The 20,463-nt window shown below is 43.7% G+C and overlaps 1 protein-coding gene across 2 annotated transcripts in view; it reads right to left on the reverse strand.

Annotated features, from left to right (window-relative positions):
• The window catches only part of TNRC6B (trinucleotide repeat containing adaptor 6B), a 117,184-nt gene that overhangs the window by 32,288 nt on the left and 64,433 nt on the right, over positions 1-20,463 (reverse strand). For both annotated transcript variants that reach the window (XM_066596244.1, XM_066596243.1), the window contains exons 6-13: positions 16,250-18,685; positions 10,755-10,913; positions 10,413-10,588; positions 7,499-7,573; positions 5,672-5,717; positions 5,403-5,551; positions 765-890; positions 530-661 (exon numbers count right to left, since the gene is read on the reverse strand). In XM_066596244.1, coding sequence (XP_066452341.1) covers positions 530-661; positions 765-890; positions 5,403-5,551; positions 5,672-5,717; positions 7,499-7,573; positions 10,413-10,588; positions 10,755-10,913; positions 16,250-18,685 — 3,299 coding nt within the window. The remainder of the gene's footprint in view (positions 1-529; positions 662-764; positions 891-5,402; positions 5,552-5,671; positions 5,718-7,498; positions 7,574-10,412; positions 10,589-10,754; positions 10,914-16,249; positions 18,686-20,463) is intronic.

Consider the following 20,463-nt stretch of genomic DNA (forward strand, 5'->3'; position numbering starts at 1 on the left):
AGCGTTAAGAGTTTAAACAGCTGCACATTTACATATGGTCTTAAAAAGAATGTGGCAGCTCTATGGAAAGATCTGCTGTAGTAAATAATTGTATGTCCATTAGTAAAACAATGGGATTATTCCTACTAGATGTTTATGAACAAACTGACAACTACTAAGGGTTACCAGTTGGGGCCATGTCCCTGCACAGTGTGACTGTCCTATTAGTGCTGACAGCGTAGGGACATGTCCTAATGAGAAGGAAATTGTTAACACCCATTGTCAAATTATTCATAAATTCCCAAGAGGAATAATAGAGGAACAGCACAGAGGTCTCAGAAGAGATTCTACAGAGCCGTTATATCACAAGGAATACAAGTGTACACAAAAATAGACATGTCAGGAGAGGAACGTCTTTTTTATTGTGTTTTATGTGAGCAATCTATTTTTGCATGTATGTAAGCTGTTCTGGTTTTGCTAGGTTGCTTGTTCAGCTTGATATGGGTGTATCTGATCAGATTCTGTTGGCAGTATTGCTTCATCTACTCACCAGCTGAAATTGCTGGATTTGGGGGAGCTGGCTCAGCATGGCAATCTGCTGAGGAGAGAGTTGGGGCCCCATGTTGAACAGTCCTGGGTTCATGTTGCTGTTAGGGAACTGCTTCAGCATAGAGGCTGAGACCTAATAAAATAGGGAAAAAAATAAGTAAAATTAAATGTAATATAATGTAAAGGTATAGAAAAAGCTTCAGTTATGAAAAAAAAAAAACACATTATGATCTCACCTGGGGAGAAAGGAACTGGGGAGGCACTTGTGCCCGGAGGTTGGGAGATGAGTTGAGCGATGGCACAGGGTTGTGCATGCCTCGCGATTGTGCACCGCTGTTCCCGAACAGACCGTGATTGCCACCCTAAATTATGAAAGTAACAGAAAAATTGCATTTTAGATTAGGCGACTGTACTTTAGGGTTAATTATGTGCTGTACATTAATATTCTCTTCAGGTGTCCCTACTACACTACCAAATTAGAGAAAAGGGAAAGAAATAAAATGCACAAAAACAGACCATTTGAAGTAGTCATTAAGTAAATTCACAAATATCCTCCAACTGTGGTAAACAAAGGCAACATACAAGTAGGGCACCTGTACGCTATCAAACCAGTGATGTAAGCCTATGCTGGCATGAAGCTTCCAGACAGGGCAGGTCCACACCAGACCTAATTTCCACAGAAGAAGAAATGCAACCAACCCACGACAAAATCTGCATGTGCCAACATATGGATTTGCCATGTATTGTGAAAATCCTACTGTGAAAACCCGCAGCAGAAACTGACATACCAAAGACTTAAGATCTGCTCTTCTGTTCACTTTACGTGTGGATGAAATTCCTTTAAATCTATCCACTTGGCTGGTACTGTAACACTGCGCATTTTGCACATGCAAATCTGCAGTGGAAAATATGTAGCATATATGCTAGGTGTGAATATGCCCTATGGCTGCATTCAGACGGCCCTGTGTGAGTTACACACATCAGATACCCTGCCCGTGTGCTATCGGAGCTCCAAAATGTGGTCTGTGTGAAAGATGGCTCCTCTAAGCAGCCCCATTGATTTTAACGGGCCCAAGTTCTGTCTGAATTGATTCACTTACAAATTGTGACGGGACTTGGTTGAAGGGGGGGAAAAAAATGCTCATGTGTTTTAGGCCTGAAAGTACCATTTTTCTTGGTACTAAACTAAAGCATTGAAAATGAAATAAAGTTTATTACTACAGTAATGCATTTTCGGCTGCCTTCAAAATTAGAGCTTCTAAAACATCACCCCCTCGGCCACTGAAAACTGGTCAGACAGCGGGGTGGTATCACAGCAGAGACCAGCTTTACAGGGAAGATATTGTTATAAAGTACTAAATGTAAAAGGGTTATGTACCCTATATAAACTTAGAGAGCCCTGTTCACATTATCATTATAGTCTACAGAGCCCTTACAGCTTTCACTGGATGGTTTTCATATAGATCCCATAGACTTATAATGAGTTAGGTCAGGTTTCCATTGTTTTGGATAGTGAGACTAGCACGTCAGATTAGTCGTGTTCATAAAGCGTGTAAAACCTGCTGTATGGCTACATCATATATCTTTGGGTTTCCACCAAGCACTCCAGTTTCCTTCCACACTCCAAAATATATGGACAGGCTAATTGGCTATGAAATTGGACCTAATGTGTGTCAACTGGGGGAATTAGATAGTGAGCCTCATTGGTGCATATGGCAATCTCTAGACAGCACTGTGAACTATGGAGGTGCTGCTATATAAACAAGAGGAAGGAAAAAAACATCTATACAAATCAAAAACATTCACCCACAAGACATCGGTGTTAGAAAATGATTAAATATAGGCAATGCTACATAATAAAACAACTAGTGAGAAGGTTACTTGTGATCATTAAGGAAAAAAAAAGTATAAAACTTAAAAACAATGGTAAACAAACAAGGATTCATAACTATCATTTTCTACAGAATGGAATTAAATGATAAAGCTTTTAATATTCCACTGCACAGAAAGGCTGCCTTAATAGGTGACCCAAAGCACACAACTCTTACTTGTCTAGCAGCGAAGGTTTGGGGGTTGAGGCCCGAACCAATAGCCCCCAGGCCCACGGATGGGAGCGAGGAGCCGGAGGGAGATAGCTTGTAGCTGGGGGAGGGAGAAAAGGGAGAGCACGGAGCCTCGTCCCCAAGGCACCCGTCTTGATTGGAGAAAGGCAAAGTCAGCTAAAGCCAGTCAAAGGGTGTTGGTTAGTGATGCAGCAGAAGGCGAGAGGGAAAAGGAGAGACAGACACAGAGAAATTCTATTGAGTGCAAATGAAAGATGTGTCAGTCTTCTACCAAATCACATTCATTGACGGGAAAAAAAATGTTCTCAAGTTGATAGCATGCAAAAAGGATTCAAACAAAAGATCACTTTAGGAAAGTAACATCCTTAAATATCTAAATAATTATAAGAAAGAACATACACTCCACTCAGTGGAGTTTACCCCTTTAGTGGCCAAGCACTTTAAATATACGGCTCTTGGTGCCAGGCCCTAAAACCGCTCTACAATAAATTTATGGTGCGGGTTTAAAGCACCTGCAATCTAGCAGGATCCGGTCCGATGCTCATCTGTGTACAGACAGCCAAGCACCTACTCTTGCAGCCAGGAGAGGAAAAACCTCTGTTCCGGACTGTTTACTGCCTTTAATGCCACAATCAATAGCAATCGTAGAATGGAAGCGGGTAACGAGGCTCACCCTTTCACCCATCGGCACTCCACCATGCAATGGAGAGGTGCCGATAAATTACCATGGCAGCAGGGAGCCTCGGGCAGAATCTGATAGGCTAAAGGTATACACAGAGTACTGCATTTCAGAATTAATGCAATGTACTATGCTAGTTATTAAACAATCATATCTTCAAGTCCCTTTAAGGGACTAAACTGTTTTAAAGGAAGTTCAATAAAGTTTCTTAAAAAAAAACACTATAAAAGAAAAAAACACAAGACAAACAAAAAAATAAAAATTACCGGTACATAAAATAGGCCTTGCCATGCCCGCAACTACCTGAACAATTACAATATTCATTATTCATCTAGTATAGTGATTGACGTAAAAATAATTTCAAATAACATCAGATTTACTATTTTTTGACTATTTTCCCGGCCAAAAAATGTAATATAAAGCAATAAAATTTTTTTTTAAAAAGGACTTCAAAAACTGTTCTAGAGTTGCTGTTTTGATACTTCCACCTCCTAAAAAGCAGAATAAGAAAATGGGCAAAAAGTTCACCTTAGCCAAAAATTGTACCAATAAAAACTACAGATTGTCCCACAAAAAATATGTACTTATACAGCTCTTTCAATAAAAAAAATAAAGATGTTCTGGGTCTTGTAAGGCAGCGATGGAGAAACAATTTTGCTTTCTATGTGTTTTTAGTGTGCAGAAGCAGTGACATATGAAAACTGCATAAATTTGGTATCGCCAATATCATGCTAATCCAGAGAATAACCTCTTCAGGTATTTTTCTTTTTTTGCTGCACCGCGAACACGAATAGAACAACTTCACATAAATCAATAGTACAGGGAATATAAGAAACTTTCTAATGCATCTTATCAAAGAAAAAGAAAAAAAAAAAAAAAAAAAAGTACTTTCTCCAATTCTCAGGCTCCCTTCTACTCTTCTCTCTCGGAACTACTGCTAAAATCAGCCTTGCTAGAGAAGACAGACTAAAATCTGGTTAAACAGACAATTACGCCCATAGGGAATCATTGGGCACCCACAAGTAATTAAATACCTATGGATGTCATTTTCCCCCGGCCTGCAGGAAAACAACCGGAGCATGCTCCACTTTTGTGCGGTTTTACCGCACGGACCGCTCCCACGGCTTCCACTGAAGCCAATAGAAGCCATCCAGATCCATGCTACAGATGCAGCTGTCACTGCCTCGCACGTTGCCGGAGTGCCGAGCATGTCCGCCGGCCCAAAGAAAGAAGATCCGGCAGCGATGGAGGGAAGACCCACAGTGTTTGGACAGGTAAGTATAATCTATTTCCTGGGTCATGTATGCGGGCCAGGAAAGAACCGCTGCAGGATTATGCATGGGGAATCAGTGCAGTCCCAAATTTTCCCGAGGACATGAGGCTTAATGGTTATATCCTCCCAAACACAAATAATAAATTGTATTCTTTATTAACGTATATGAAAATACTATTTATTATTTTGTGTTTGGGAGGATATAACCATTAGGCTATTCTCTTGCCTCTGTCAATTTTCTTGGTAATTGCAGTGCATGGGAGACATCATGGCAGCTAGTCTCCACCCACTACCTCTGGGGAAAACTGAGAATTAGAGATGGAGCTTGACAAGAGGAAAACTGCAGGATACAAGTCAGCTTATTTGGAAAAATCAAGTTGTTCAAATCAGGAGTTGATCAGAACAGATTCCTTAAATATATATTATCAAACATTGCTTATTTTATCTACTCCAAGAACAGAGAACTGCAGTGGTAGCATATTCCTTGTCAGGTAAAGGCAGTATTACATGTATGGCAGTATCTGCAATGTGGTGTCCATTAGCCAGTAACTGGTTACTATAGACAGAGGAGGAGGAGGAGTTTGGTTTGCACACAGTAGTAGAACAGCATCACTAGCATCAGAACATCACTTGTACGAAGGAACGCAAAGCTGGGTCAAGTCCCAAATTAGGACTCACTGAAGAGGAACCAGGGCAGACCATAACAAAATTACATTTAAAAAGATCCCTGCTCTGGTCACTATAATAATTACAATTTTCGTTTGTAGACAATGATTACAGAGGGTTCCTGATCATGGAGAACGGTAGGGCTTATAATTGGGGACAGTCGTCTGATTTGACCACAAAGATAAATGCTCACCTTCTCAAAATAAGGCCCGCTGTCTGCGGCTCCCATCTCTTTGGAATTGGGCAGACGGAAGCCAGACCGGTCCTTCCGCATCATATCATTGAAATCCCCGAGATTCACACCCCTCTTGTCTGCCTCAAACTTCTTATCTGGAAGAACACCTGTGGGCAATAATCAAGGGGGAAAACAATAACTTTTAGAATTCAATAGTTGGAAACAGTATGTGGAAGTGATGTCATTCTTCATACAGAACAGGACTAAAAGGCAACCATAGAACTCACCAACAGGGTGGTCCATCTTACTAGGAGATGAGTCATCCACTTGGCTCTATACAAGACAAGAACAAATTTGAATCGATCAATTAGTACAGTACACCAAGAACAGGGGACAGGAGACCTTTTGAGCATTAAGTGCCACTCTAAAACCACTCACTTGTAGAAACATTAACCTACAATGTACGTTTAGCAAAAGCATTTAGGAAAAACTGGGCCAAAATAATCCCCAAAGCAACGGCGTAATCCAGCAAATGTGGTTACTGTAGAATATACCGTTTCTTACCGCATACATATAAAGTACATACCCACATTTTAAGCAGTGTTAAGGTACCTTTACATGGGACGCCCATTGCTTGAACGATCGCTGGAAAGAGTGAATTAAAACGATAGCCGTTCAGTGTGAACATGGACACTGACAGCGAGATGAGCGAAAAGCCGCTAATAGTTTAGTTTCCGTTTACCAAGATAAAAAATCATTAGTTGACCAAAAGTTGTGTGCTGCAAAGTCAGTCATTGGTATTTGAATGACCAGCGAACAACTCTGCATGGAGATCCTTTGTATCTCAGCAAACAACTAATGAACAATCTTCGCTCTGTGTAAAACCAAATGAATGACTGTTTATACGCTTTAAGGACTTTCCTGAGCAACATCTGAACGATAGTTGCTCGGTGTAAAAGGTACCTTTATGGTCCCTGACATATCAGGTAAAAGGCATCTGGGTTTGGGGATGGATTACAGGAGTCTGAAAACCTGTTTCCAAATGTCCCACATTTAAGTAACATCTTAGACAATTTTCACAATTTACAATAGTAAGGCTGCCTGCAGACGGGCAGGTCGGATTCTCACCGCGGGACCCAACCCGAGTGCCTGCAGGGACCAGCGCGTACTCACCCGCGCCCGCGGCTCCGGCTGTTTGATGTGCCAGCTTGCCGGGCAGCTGGCGCATGCGCAGACCGGGAGCCAGCGGTGGGTGAGTGACCGCACAGAAATAGAACATGCCGCGGTTTGTTTGCCGCGCGAGGTTTCGTGCGGCCAAAACGCGGCTGTCTGCATAGGATTGCGGGATTTCCGCTCATGTGCAGGCGGCCTTAGACAAGGTTAAAAACTCTAAACAAGGGAGAAACCCCCTAAAAAATATCCATTAGGATATTCTGATTAACACAAAGGTTCAACATAGTCGAACTGTCTAATACATTAAGGAACTTTATTTCCAGAAGTTACCCCCCCCAAGGGAAAAAAAACCCCATTAGCTGTAATATACGAGCGCTAATGACAGTCGCTAAAGGTTTTCTGATCGCATATATCTATATTACTCCCCAAATGCACACCATTCACAGCCTGATTGGTTGTTTGGATTTACTCATTCCTGGTGATTGGTTATTTGGTTTGCCTGGTTCACGGTGATTGGTTGTTTAAGTTGGCTCGTGTAGAAGTGGGGAGTAAGAGGCTAATATACTTCCTGGTCATTGCTGGGCTATACCTGCTTAGATGAAAGCGTACATCGGACGGCCGTAAAAACGCCGGCCGATATATGCTCGTGTGAATAAGCCCTAAGGGTGTGTTTTTGGGCTATGTGGTTTTTACACATGAAGCCCAGTCAAACTATGAGCTTCACCTGTAAAGGTTGCACGGCCAAAAGCTATAGTAATTTGTGGCAATGTGCACAGATTTTAAAATGAGTTAATGCGAGTAATTAAAACGTACATAAGAAAAAAAACTAAACTGCAGTAAAAATGTTGGGGTGGGGAAAATCTCCATGAAAACCCTTCCTACCAAATCAGATGCTATACAGAGGTATAAAAACATTAATGCTGTTCATTACTGTCACTTACCAATAATCCCATGTTTGAGAACTGCTTGGACAATGGGTTTATCCAGGAATCATTGTTTCCCCCTTTTAGGGGACCCTAAAGTAAAAAAAATTCCAACATATGTTCAAGTTTCAGATAGAAGATTTGAATTACATAAAAATGTGTCCATTAACCCCTTAACGACCTATGACTGATATATCACGCGTGGCAACGGAAGGTATGTGGCGTGCTCAGGAATAGAGCTCGCTTCATACCCAGTAGTTATCAGCTGTTTCTGACAGAAGCCAATAACCATTTAACTACTTAAATGCTGCAGTCAATGCAAACCACAGAATCTTAGCAGCTAGCCAAGGTAGAGGGCCAAAAGCATCCCATCAACGCACCAGTGAGGAGATGGTAGGATACCCATGGGTTGGCATGGAATGCTGACGTCTACTGAAGGCTCCCAGAGCAGTCAAGCATTGATGCCTATTAAGGCTTGCCTGTGGGCTTAAATGAAGTCTATCAGTTCGATCATGCTGTCCAAACTCCAGGCATCAGATTATAAAGCAGGAGGAGCGGAGCAGATTAATTTATAGTTTTATGGGGAAAGTTTCAGCAGAACTTTTTATTAATTTAAACCTCTGCTCATTCTGAGCTTAGAGATCCAATGGGCAGTCCTATCAGTGGTTAACAGCTGTCTGAGAAATTGCAAAAATCAGTAAAGTTACAATATACTGCAATACTCAAGTGTCACAATATATTGTACAAGTAATCAAACTATCTCAAGTTTAAGTTTCCTATAGGACCTCCAAAATAAATATTATATAATATAAATCTATATCTCTGTAAATATAGTTACATTTAATTTTTAAAAATGTAGTATTAGAAAGAAATAAAAATCCCTTTTCTAGGTTTCAAAAATCTATTGACAAATAACAATGAGCATAATTAGTATCGCAGAGTCTGTAACAGTCCGAAATATCGAAATATTGCATTAATTTTTATCACACATGGTGAATGACACAAGGGGGGAAAAAAACAGTGTAAGAAGTGGGTTTTTCCACCCTGCCACTTTAAAGAAAAATTGAATAAAAATTGATCAAAACGTTGTATGTACTTCATGATAAAACTACAGCTCACCACGAAAAAAAAAAAAAAAAAAAATACGCAAAAAAAGCTCACATAGCTCCACTAAGAGAAAAATAAAGTTCTAAAGGTTAGAATGTGGCAAGAAAAAAAACAAACAACTTTTAGCGTTCTATATTTTTTTAAAGTAGTAAAACATAAAAACTATATAAATTTGGCATTGCTGTAATCTTACAGCGCCATAGAATAATGATAACCTGTCAATTTCAGCAGACCGTGAATGCCATAAAAGCAAGATACAACCCCCAAAAATGTCACAGCCCACTTAATATATCAATACGGTACATTAAATAATACCATTAAAAAATCTACCTCATCCCACAATAAACAAGCCTCAATATGGCTCTATTGAAGAAAAAAATGAATAAATATGAAAGTGAGGATGAAAAAACACGAATAAAAAACAGTGTGTTCAGTCAAAACTCTATATTCATACCTTGTGATTGTATTACTTTTTTGTCACCATTTTCCCCAAAAGTGCAACATTCTGCCACAATTTCATGACAATCACTCCAAGAGCCACAATATGTGAATATAACCATACTGCAATAACTTATGTGCACATAGACAAAGCAATTGGATCTGAAGATTCCTGCGAAACATCACTACACGGTAGAGTGGGGGGGCTACCTGCCCGATCGAAGTATGGAAAAATAAAGAAATATTTTGCGCGCAGAATATGGTGGCAGAAAATAATTTAAAAAAATTAAATGTCTTTGAATATAAAAGTAGTAGAGCAAAAAACAAACAAAAAGCCCCCCAAAAAACTAGATTCGCTTGGCATTGTAGTAATCATACTGACCAATAGAATAAAGTTATCATGTCCTTTTCGTTGCAGTTTATGTGCCATAGAAACAAACTCATCCAAAGATGGTGGAATGTTGTTTTTTTTTTTCATTTTACTCCACAGAATTTTTTTAAAGTTTTTCATACATTATATAGTACCATTGAAAAATACAACTCATCCCACAAAAAACAAGCCATCATACAGCGACGTCGATAAATAAAAAAAGAAGTTGCGATTTTTTAAAAGGGGGGAGGAAAAGACAAATGGGAAAAAAAGGGGGGGGCCGTGTCCTTAAGGAGTTAATTGCATCAAAACCACCAGATGTGAATACACCCTAACTGGGCTCATTGCTACCTCTGATGTTTGAGTGACCTGGGGTTATACTATGATGTTTAAAGAGGTTTTCCAGTGAGAATACTATTGATGACCTATTTTCGGGATAGATCATCAATAGTTGATTGGCTGGTGTCGATCGCTAGGGATCCTGACAGATCAGCTGATTGCATGCCCGCTGACAGCGCCGTAAAAACACAGGGGTCGGAGCGAAAGTCTCTGCTCTAAACTCCAAGAAGTGTCCGGCACTTGTAACTGCATAACCGTCTCGCGTTGATCTCATTGAGAGCTGCAGTTATAAGCGCCAGACACTTCACAGAGGAAGGAGCAGGGACTTCCACTCCAACCCGTGTATTTACGGTGCTATCAGCAGGCGCACAATCAGCTGATCGGTCAGGGTCCTGCGTGTGGACCCCAGCTGAAGAACTATTGATGACCTATCCTGAGGATACATCAATAGTATTCTCCCTGGAAAACCCCTAAGAGTCCCCTTATCTTTTTTTGAGCAGCGTATAGCAAGATACACAAATAAGACAAGCTGGTGACTTGTAATACATAAGCTTTATACATTACATGGCAATGTCTTTGCTTCTAGTAAGGTTTTAGACAAGTGAAATATGCAATTGTGTGTTTCTACAAGACTGTATATACCCCCATACAAAACATTTCTGGTCACCAAAACCTTACCTTAATCTGTGGTTTCTTTCCTTGGCCCCACCCTGCTGAATTATGGGAGGAGCCACTTCCCTGAGATCCTGCGCTATTCCAGACACCCCCCTCCTCCTCTTCATCCCAGCTGCTGTGACGAGTCCCTGCCACCGGTCCTTCAGTCTCTCCCCAGCCGTCTTGCATAGTTTTTGTACCTGCAAGTAAGAGAAAATTATTTTGCTTCTAATTTCAGTACTTTACATTTACACCGGCATCGCCACAAACCTCGTGTGCAGAATTATATTACGGGAGGGACTTTACAATACATCCACAACAGACATAAAGCAGCAGACCCCTCTCGGTCTTCACAGGGGGACTCACCAGTTTTCATGGCACTGGGAGCTACAGGGGCTGCATTTCCCCAACCTGGGGTTGGAGGTCCTGTCTCCTCGCCTTCTCCCCATCCGGAAGCAGGTTCAGACGGCTCGCCCCAGGCTGATGTCCCATTATCAGCTGGAGGAACCTTATTTTTGCTCCAAACTACGAATATAAATAAGAATAGAAATTTGGTACAAGACACAAGCATATATATCTGCGAATCAAAAAGGGTATGAAGCAAATGAAGTCACCTGCTACAAGCTAGTGACAAAACAGTGTCTTGGTGGATGATGGCCTCTAGAAAGGAATCCAATAGGCTAGTACATAATACCACTTTCAGAATGGATGATCAGGGTTAAAGGACATTTCTGGGACTACAAAAACTTTTTTGGGTAGGGAATGGTGTAAACTAACACTGCTCTCTGATGCACATGTGACCTCTGCAGCCAATCACAGACCTCAGCGGTGATAGTGCCACAAACCGTATGGGACGGTGATGTAGGTGACCGGCTGCAGCGGTAACATGTACAATGAACAGCATGTGATCATGGCAGTGTTGGATTGAGGTCCGTCTAACACAGAAGTATTCTGTTTTTTCCTTTCACCATTCCATGCTTATAGGACAATAAAAGATGCTAGTCTGGGAAACCCCCTTTAAACTGCAGTAGTTTACAATCATGTGCCAAGGATTTAAATGATGACATACAGGTGAGGAAATTGACGACAAACATCTGTAGAAATGACAGGTATTACAAAGAGCAGCATTGTGCGCACCATGAGTAAGAACACACTGTAAAAGCACATGACTTGCCTACAGACTAGTACAATTACACGATATCCCCCCATGTATCTGTCAGATACCGGCACTCACAAGCATATTTTTGGAGGCGAAGCATGTTTATCGTACTTCTGCATTATAAATCTAATTGCATTTTATTTCTATTTTATTATAAGACCGCTGCGCCCTTTAAGGCCGTGTTACATGGATGAATGCGATATCAATGTCACAATTGCAAACTTGTAATTTTACCTGCAAGTGCAAGAAAACGCATCGCTACACATACGATGGCATGTTTTAGTACGAGGGAAAGAAAAAAAACAAACAAACTGCATTGCACACGGATGTGAGTACGATGCAATTTTTTTGCTCCTATTGAAAATAATGGACAATATCGCCCCCCCCCCCCCCCCCAAAAGGACGTGCTTTGATTTTTTGCTTTCACACTATTGGTGCAAGTGAAAAGTCCCTCATGTACCCATTGAGGATAATGGGTTAATACAACATGCAATTCCTGTGTGTCTAGCAATCGCACGCAGCCGTGTACATACGGCCTGAGACCCCTTTCCAAGCAGGAGTGAAGTACCACAGTGGAGAGTTCTGCTCCTTTTCTCACTGCAGGGAATTATAGGCGATGCAACTGATGCTCCGATTAGGAGTCACATGACTTGTATTGTCTTTGGAGCCATCATTCTATCAAAAGACATCTGATCATAGCAATTTATTTTTTACTAGCAGGCATGCTTTCAGATAAATCCTGCTCACACATAATTATTGTAATTCTCACCTAAGAAAGCTGTGTGTCTCCGGGGAATCACTTCTACAGCATCTGTCACCAACATACAGTATGCTTTAGGCTGGTTTCACACCTGCGCCGGGGATTCTGCTTCCCTACTCCGTTTGGGAAGCAGAAAAGGGGAATCCCCGTGGCCGAACGGTCCAGTCTGTGGATGGAACCAAACAGCACTGGGTGGACCCCATTGACTATAGTCAATGGGGTCCGCCAGCTGGTGGATGGAAGAAAAAGTGCTGCAGCTGGATCTGTGAAGGAAACCTTCAGCCGGAGGTTCCGCCATAGATGTGAAACCACCCTTAGACCAGTCATTTTAGAATGCAATAATAGATATATTTAACATTGAGTGTGATCCTTCCTTTACACTTTCATACCTTTTGGATCCATTTCCAGCTCCTGGCTAAAAAGGAACTGCCTAAAAAGTTCAAGTATGAATCCAGCATCAGGTCTCATGCACAAGGTTATACTGCAGCTTCGTTGTGTGTGGAGCCATCATAGGAGAAGGTCCATGAAGCATCTACTTGTACCCCCACATGCCTTTAATTTTATAAGGAGCCATGTTCCATCTGATGCTTTAAAGGGGCTCTACAGGACTCAAAAAACATGGCAACTTTTTTCCAAAAACCACACCTGCCCAAGCGTTGTGTTCAGTGCTGTAGTACCGTACACTACCTGTGGACAGGTGTGGCTCCATTTCAGAAAGAAAGGAAAAAAAAAAAAAAGTGGTTTTCTTATGTCCTGTACAACCTCTTTAAGCAATGCATCTAGGGGAGGCTTGTATGGTGGCACACAGAATATGCAGGAGCCCCAAGAGATTTCACAGACTACAGTCACAGAAATAACTCCGATTACACATAGAAATTATATTTCAATTAAAGAAAGATAACCCCCAGCATTTAAATGACACTTAGCTAACTTTCACAATTTCAACTACTGCTGCACAAATATTCCAACACTTCATCCTCCATATCTCTTCTGCATCTTCAAGATCATCACGTTAACCCAAAACAACAGGTTGTTATGACAGACCCACTTTGTGTGAAGGGAAGCCTAAAAGTATCATACCAAAATTTCTTGTGGACGTTCTTTCTGGCTTGTTTAAAAAAAAAAAAAAAAAAGAAACAACTCGCCACACTTGATATTTAAACGTTTTGTGTGGCTTTCTATGCCCACACATAAGCATATGACAAAAAAACCAGCACAAGTCAAACCAAATGCTGTTTTTGAAAAATATGCCACCAACCAAAAAAGTGCACGGCAAGTGAAGTGTACTGCTTGTAGCGGGTATAATATACCCATATTTCCCTCCTGCGCTGCTGTTAACATCTGGCTGCGGGGGTTTTTACCGTAATGAAAAAAAAAAGTTGCAATAACACCTGGAAAAATGCCATTACAAACGTGGCTTTTAAAGGGAAAAAACAAAAAAAAGATGTGTGTGAAATCACCCAACTGCGGTCATTCAAGCTGGGAGAGTTACACTTTCCAAGCAGCTTCCAAAGTGCCGAAGAAGGAGGACGAGAGAAAAGCTCTTGGAATAATATGCTGCATCACTTGTGCCCTTTGGGGTGGTTAAGTGGTCCCACTACTACGGTGGTGCACTAGATGAGGAGTTAACATTTTTAGGAGTTTAAGGATTACCGTTTATTTTTTAATGCATCAACAAAGAGTTGTGAAAGATCTTAAAAAGTACATGTGTAATTTTTTTTTTAAGGGGGTGTTCACATGTCGCTGATTTGCTGGGGATTTTGGTGCAGATCTGCAGAAGAATTCAAACTGAAAGGTTAAAATCTGCAGCAAATCAGTGACATGTAAACATAACCTTAATCTACAGACTAGGCAATTCTAATTTTTTCATCAAGTTTTATTAGCCTATTCTGTACATTTTTCATGCAGAACCCCTCCTCAGCTATGCTTCACTAGATGAAGATGGGCTAAGAAATCACCCTTCACTTGACGGAATAGCAGAAGAGCGAGTTCCAACTGTACCTGCACTGTTCTCTCTAAGGCCCCCTGTCCACGACCGTGACGGAATATCGCCAGCGATATTCCGGCGCGGGGGACGAGGGGGGGAGCGCTGAGAGGTCTCAGTGGTGAGTCTATCTGACAGATAGGCTCACCATGGAGAATTGCAGAATGCCGCGATTTGAGTCCCGTGAGCAGAGAATTGCTATGATTCGCCGCTCATGGGCGGGGGGGGGGGGGGGGGGGGCTGCGCTTTCCATAGCAACGCTATGGAAAGCGTGCACTGCATTATTCGCGGCCAGGTTATTGCCTCGAGTCACACAATGCACTATTGCCTGTGGACAGAAGCCCTAATGCAGGCATGTGCTGTGTTTATTAATTGCCTGCTTGTGTTGCTCGTTCCCCAGCACTGTGCATGCAGCAGCTGTTCTATGCTGCAGATGGCTTCTCTCCTTCACAATGCTCCTTCCTCAATGGACCTGAAGTACTTTCAGGGTGTCAGTGAATTGGATGTATAGTACTACTGTGTTTCCCCCAAAATAAGACACTGTCCTATATTAATTTTTGCCCCAAAAAGGGCACATTGTCTTATTTTCGCATGGGGGGGGCTTATACTCACCTGGTCTGCTGCGTCCCAATGATCTTCGGTGGTGCTGCAGTAAACTCTGTCCTCCTCGTCTCATAGCTGAGCTTCTTCTTGGTGACGTGGCTTTGAATACCCCGCCTCCAGCAAAGAGCGCTGTGATTAGCTAATCGAGCGCCAGCAGTCAATCACAATCAGCGCGCGATGAGCCAATCATAGCCATTCAGTGAGGTCGTTCACTGAATGACTGTGATTGGCTCATCAAGCGCCGGCTGTGATTGGCTGCTTGCGCTCGATTAGCCAATCGCAGCGCTCGCTTTGCTGGAGGCGGGGTATACAAAGCCCCGTCACCAGAAGCTGAGATAGCAGACCGGGAGGACTCAGCAGTTTGCCGCAGCGCCGCCGGACGCCGCAGACCAGATGTGTATTGATTTCCTTTTTTGGGGGGGTGGGGGGCTTCTATTTAAAGCCTCTCCCAAAACCCGGTAGGTCTTACTATCAGGGTAGGATCTATTTTCGGGGAAACACGGTATGTGTCATAGCTTGATGAACAGACATCTTGACAATGCATCGGGTCTGGCGGCGAGTGAGCGCTGTGAAGGGGAAAAGCCGTCTGTAGCACAGAACAGCTTTTCCATACACACTGCTGGGGAACGAGTAGCACAGGCAGGAGATTAATAAACACAGCACAAAGTTCAGATCACAGGAGCATGCAGTATTTAAAAAAATCAATGCAAATATATAAAGCAGACTTGATTGGTTATAATGAACAGATGTGCCTGCACTAGAGACCACAGTGCAGGCACAGCTAGAACGCACTCATCTGCCACGCAGTAAGGCTGCCTGTCCACAGCGGAGGAGGGGTGAGCACCGACCGATCTTCGCAGTAAGCCTATCTAATAGATGGGCTCACCGCGATAAAATCGCAGGATGCCGCGATTTGAATTCCGCAAGTGGAGAATCGCTATGATTCTCCGCTCTTGGATGTCAGGCTGCACTTTCCATAGTTCTCCTATTGCAAGCGTTCACTGCGTTACCTGCAGCCGCATTATAGCCGCAGATAACGCAATGACAACTCACCTGTAGACAGGCAGCCTTAGGTGAAGACTGATTTCTCACCTCCATTTTCGCCTAGCTGCATAGCTCTAGTGGGGTTTTGGAAGAAAAATTAACAGAATAGGCTAATAAAATCTATTGCAAAAATGCTTAGAATTACCTAATCTGTTCTTACTCTTTACAAAAAAAAAAAAAAATGACAGACAAAATATTAAAATTCACATCCTTGCAGATTGCAACTGTATTTCTATGTGACGTAATAAAAAAGAATGTTTGTACAGTTATAAAACTTAATATATTAAAGAGAATAGCAGTAACATATTTACCCATACCTGATGGCGCTGCCTTGCTGGCTACTGGCCCTGGCATTCCCTGCTCCCGTGGCAACTGTCCAGGGTTTCCTTGCGCATTCTTGTCCCACAAGCTAACATTCTTGTAATTGTAATTGTTAGGATCCCCCCAGGCCGCTGTACCATCATCAATGTCCATTTTACGTCCGATGGATTGCGCTGATGGCTCCTCCCAGCCACTTGGCTCTTCATCTTTCGACACTGTAGGGGTAGGACCACCTTTCCATCCTTGGGTGGGTGGCTGTCGCCCATTTCCAGATGCTGGAGCCTGAGGGCCCCAAGAGCCAGAAGACTGTGGAGCTGGTGGAGCTTCTTGCTGCTTGTTCCAGGTTATGGGAGGCCTAGGTGCTTCTCCCCAATTACCTCCTCCAGGAGGCCTCTTATTCTCATCCCAACCACTTCGAGAAGCTGGGTTAGGATTAGCCCCATTGCCCCAAGAGCCAACATCATTTTGCCCTACTTCTCCCCAGCCAGAGGAAGCTTTGTTTCCTGAACCATCCCAGCCAACAGGGCCTTTGGGAGGCTCTATGTCCTCACTGTTGCTTCCTCCCCATCCATTCTTTCCAGCAGACCATCCACTTCCAGGATTAAGTTGTCGAGTACCCCAACCCTGCTCAGTACTAGAACCATTATCATTGTTCCATCCAGGACCTGCCTTTTCCTCTTGACGTCCACCAACCCCACCCACATTCCCACCACCACCACCACCACCGCCGCCACCACCACCACCACCACCCCAACCAGATGGGCTATTTTTATAGTCATTCCAGCTAGTTGCTTTGGTGTCCTTCCATTCCTGACCAGATGAAACAGGGGCAGGGGATTCTCCCCAACCAGACTTATTTTGATTGCTTTGGTTGGGGGCATCCCCCCAACCCCCTGAGCTCTTTGCTTGTGATGTATTTTCCCAGCCTTCAGTGCCACGGTCTGCTTTACCATCAGGTCGAGCTGTAACTTCCTCTGAATCCCATGCTGCATCTTGCTTTATCTGGGTTTGGCCCCAGCCCGAGTTGGAAAGTACTCTGGGATCTAAGTCTGTTCGATTTAGCAGGGTCTGCAAAACAGCCTGACTATCAGGGAGAGTAGATCTATGTGAACGCCGATTACACGAGTTCAAACTGTCTCCACTACCCCCAGCCTTGGGGTTGCTTCCAGTGCTTTGCCCACCTGCCTCACTTCCTGCAGAGCTGGGAGAGCGGCCCCAGCAGGCCGATGATGACGTGTTGCCCTGGTTTTCGGATAGTGAGTGGCCCTTCTGATTGTCCCATGCTCCAGTGCTAGAATTTCCTTGGCTTGAACCCCCCCAATCTCCAACTTTTAAGTCCTCTTGTCCAGACTGCTGCTTCCATTCTCCCTGAGACGCCCCACCTGCCACCAATTTGTTCCCTTCACCCCACTTCACTTCACTGGGATCTGCCTGTGGGCCATATCCCCAAGAACCATTTCCACCACTTTTGCTGTCCCAAGAATCTCCCCTGGACCCATTGGGCCTATGAGATGAAGACACTTTCCTTGCATCCTCCCTCTCTCGTCCATTATTTCCAGAATTACCATGTCCACTATTGGCATCTCCTGTGACAGACTGACCCCTTGTTGTCCCCCAAGTGCCCACCCCTCCATTCTTTCTTTCTCCAGTGCTTTGAGCAGAGAGGTCAGAACCTCGGCAGGCATCCCCCGCCCCAAAGGCAGTTCCCTTGTTGTCAAGGGGATTTGAAGAATTTGAGTTCGTAGAGTTAGTGTTTCCATTTTTTGGTCCGTCAGTGTGATGGGTTGTTGCCGACTCTCTGCCTGAGGCTGCAAAACCGGCACCCGCATTTTCCATCTTTGACTGCTGCTCCCGAGAGGTTGGACCCGTGGGGCCAAGCTGTGCACTGGAGAAGCTGCCATCTGGCTCTGGGTTCCCTTTCCTGCTGCCTTCCTGAACCAGGGCCGGCCAGGCCGACGGGTTGGTATTTGGGTTAAAATTGCTGAAACCAGAGGCAGGCCCCGTTCTTTCAGGCCCACCCATATTCCTCCAGTTTCCTAGTCTATTAACGCCCTCTGTAGCAGGGTTGGAAGACGGGACGGGCTTAGCCTTGGGGTCAGCTTTCCATACCCCCTGGATACATTCACTGCCAGGCTGCTGCTGTTGTTGGCCTTGGCCCCCCCTTCCTTTGTGATTAGTGGCGCTTCCTTGCGGGGGACCCTTCTCCGAGGCTGGGTTCGAGGCACTGTTGTTGTCTGTGGCGTTGTCGGAAGGGGGCTCTGCGTCCACGCCGGCTATGCAAGGCCACTCTTCCATATCTGACCCGTCTACAATCACTTTGTCCCAGGCGTGGGGAGGGTTTGCGTTAGGGCCGCTGCTGGATGGGGCTCCCGAGCCCCAAGTGGAATTTGCATAATTTGAAGTAGCAGCTGCCCCTGACGATGAATCTGGAAAAAAAATATAACAGTAAAATTAGGATTCAAATTACACAAAGGCAAAAAATATTAAAATATTACATAGCCGTAATAAAATAACATTTCAGAAATGGCAGGGCTGTGGAGTCAGTAAGCCAAACCTCAAAACTCCTCAATTTTCCCAGACTCAGACTCCTTCACATATGACTAAAGTTGAAGTGATAAATTTACTGTATTAAAATGGTAACGTCAGGCTTTTTCACCACCGTTCTGATAAAATAATCAAGATATTTAGATCTTTTCACATCTTAACAATGTTTTTGATAAATAGGGGCTTAGATGATACAGAACATATATTTAGGACATTTCAAAAACACTTTCCTAAATTCCTATTAAAAGGAAATCTGCAAATTCTGTATTGAATTATACCATATTTATAACATTATACGTAATGTTATAAATATGGTATAATTATATATAGGATTTTTTTTTAGAAGCCAGAGTTGGTATATCTCTAACAGATCCAACTCCACAGCCCTGAGAATCAGGTCTCGCATGTGCAGCAAGGTTGCAATATATTTAAAGGGGTTGTCTCGCGGCAGCAAGTGGGGTTATACACTTCCGTATGGCCATATTAATGCACTTTGTAATGTACATCATGCATTAAATATGAGCCATACAGAAGTTATTCACTTACCTGCTCCGTTGCTAGCGTCCACGTCTCCATGGTTCCGTCTAATTTCGCTGGCGGCTTGCTTTTTTAGACGCGCTTGCGCAGTCCGTTCTTCTGCTCTGAGCACGAGCAGCTTCAGCGTGCTCGCCGCTACAGCTCTTCTGCGCATGCGCAGACGAGCTGTAACTTCTTGGGAGCGCGCTGGAGCGGCCATTCTGCTACCATCCTCACTTAGAGGAAGATGCAGAAACTTGAGCCGCCCAGCAGTGCCTAGAAGCCGCGCAGCCGTGCCGAGAAGCCGCCCAGGTAAGTGATGGGTCAGGGGTGATGTGTGACTAACTGGCCTGGGCCCCGGAGCCTACATCTGTAGCGAGGGGACTGCCGCTGTGGCCCCGGAGCCTTCGTCTGTTGTCAGGGGACTGCCGCTGGGGAGCCGGGGCCTAGCGTGGGGGAGCCGGGGCCTAGCGCCGGTTACCTGCTGCCTGGCGGTGGGTGATTGTGGCCCAAGAGCGTGTGCTGTGGTCAGCCGCGTTCAATCCCGAGGCCTGGTCGGTGGCTGTGGGGTCCGGTCGGCGGCCGCGGTGGGTCTGGTCGGCGGCTGCGGGGCGTCTGGTTGTCAGGGAGACACAGCTGGTAGCGTCTCGGGAGCGCGCAAGTCGGGCTACAGCAAGCGCGGTGCACCATGGGAGAAACCCGCGGTGCACCTTGGGAAAAGAACCGGTGGCCATCTTTGGGAAACGTTTTATAAGTTGCTGAAACACAAGAACTGTGAGTAGAAACCTGCTTTAAAACCCATTTACACGTGTGCATAGTAATGTATGCTTAAGATGAGGGACTGGGCAATAAAAAAATTCCACCCTTGCCTCGAGACAACCCCTTTAAGGAAAAAAAAACAAAATTGCAAATTCTCTTAAAATTGAACCATTTTAGGATAGAAATAATGTAGTGTTTAACTTTATTCTTTTGAAGGTGGGGTGAAAAAAACACAGCAATCACAAGTTCTTTGGGTTTTGTTACTATGACAATACCAAAATCAGAATTTTTTTTTTAAGAATTTTGTTTTTTTACTTTTGCAAAATAAAAACACAATTTTTTTTGCATTTATTTTTGTGGCAATTCAAAGACCAATATCAGTTTT

This window comes from Eleutherodactylus coqui, chromosome 3 (assembly GCF_035609145.1).
Source record: "Eleutherodactylus coqui strain aEleCoq1 chromosome 3, aEleCoq1.hap1, whole genome shotgun sequence".
NCBI classification, from domain to species: Eukaryota; Metazoa; Chordata; class Amphibia; order Anura; family Eleutherodactylidae; genus Eleutherodactylus; species Eleutherodactylus coqui.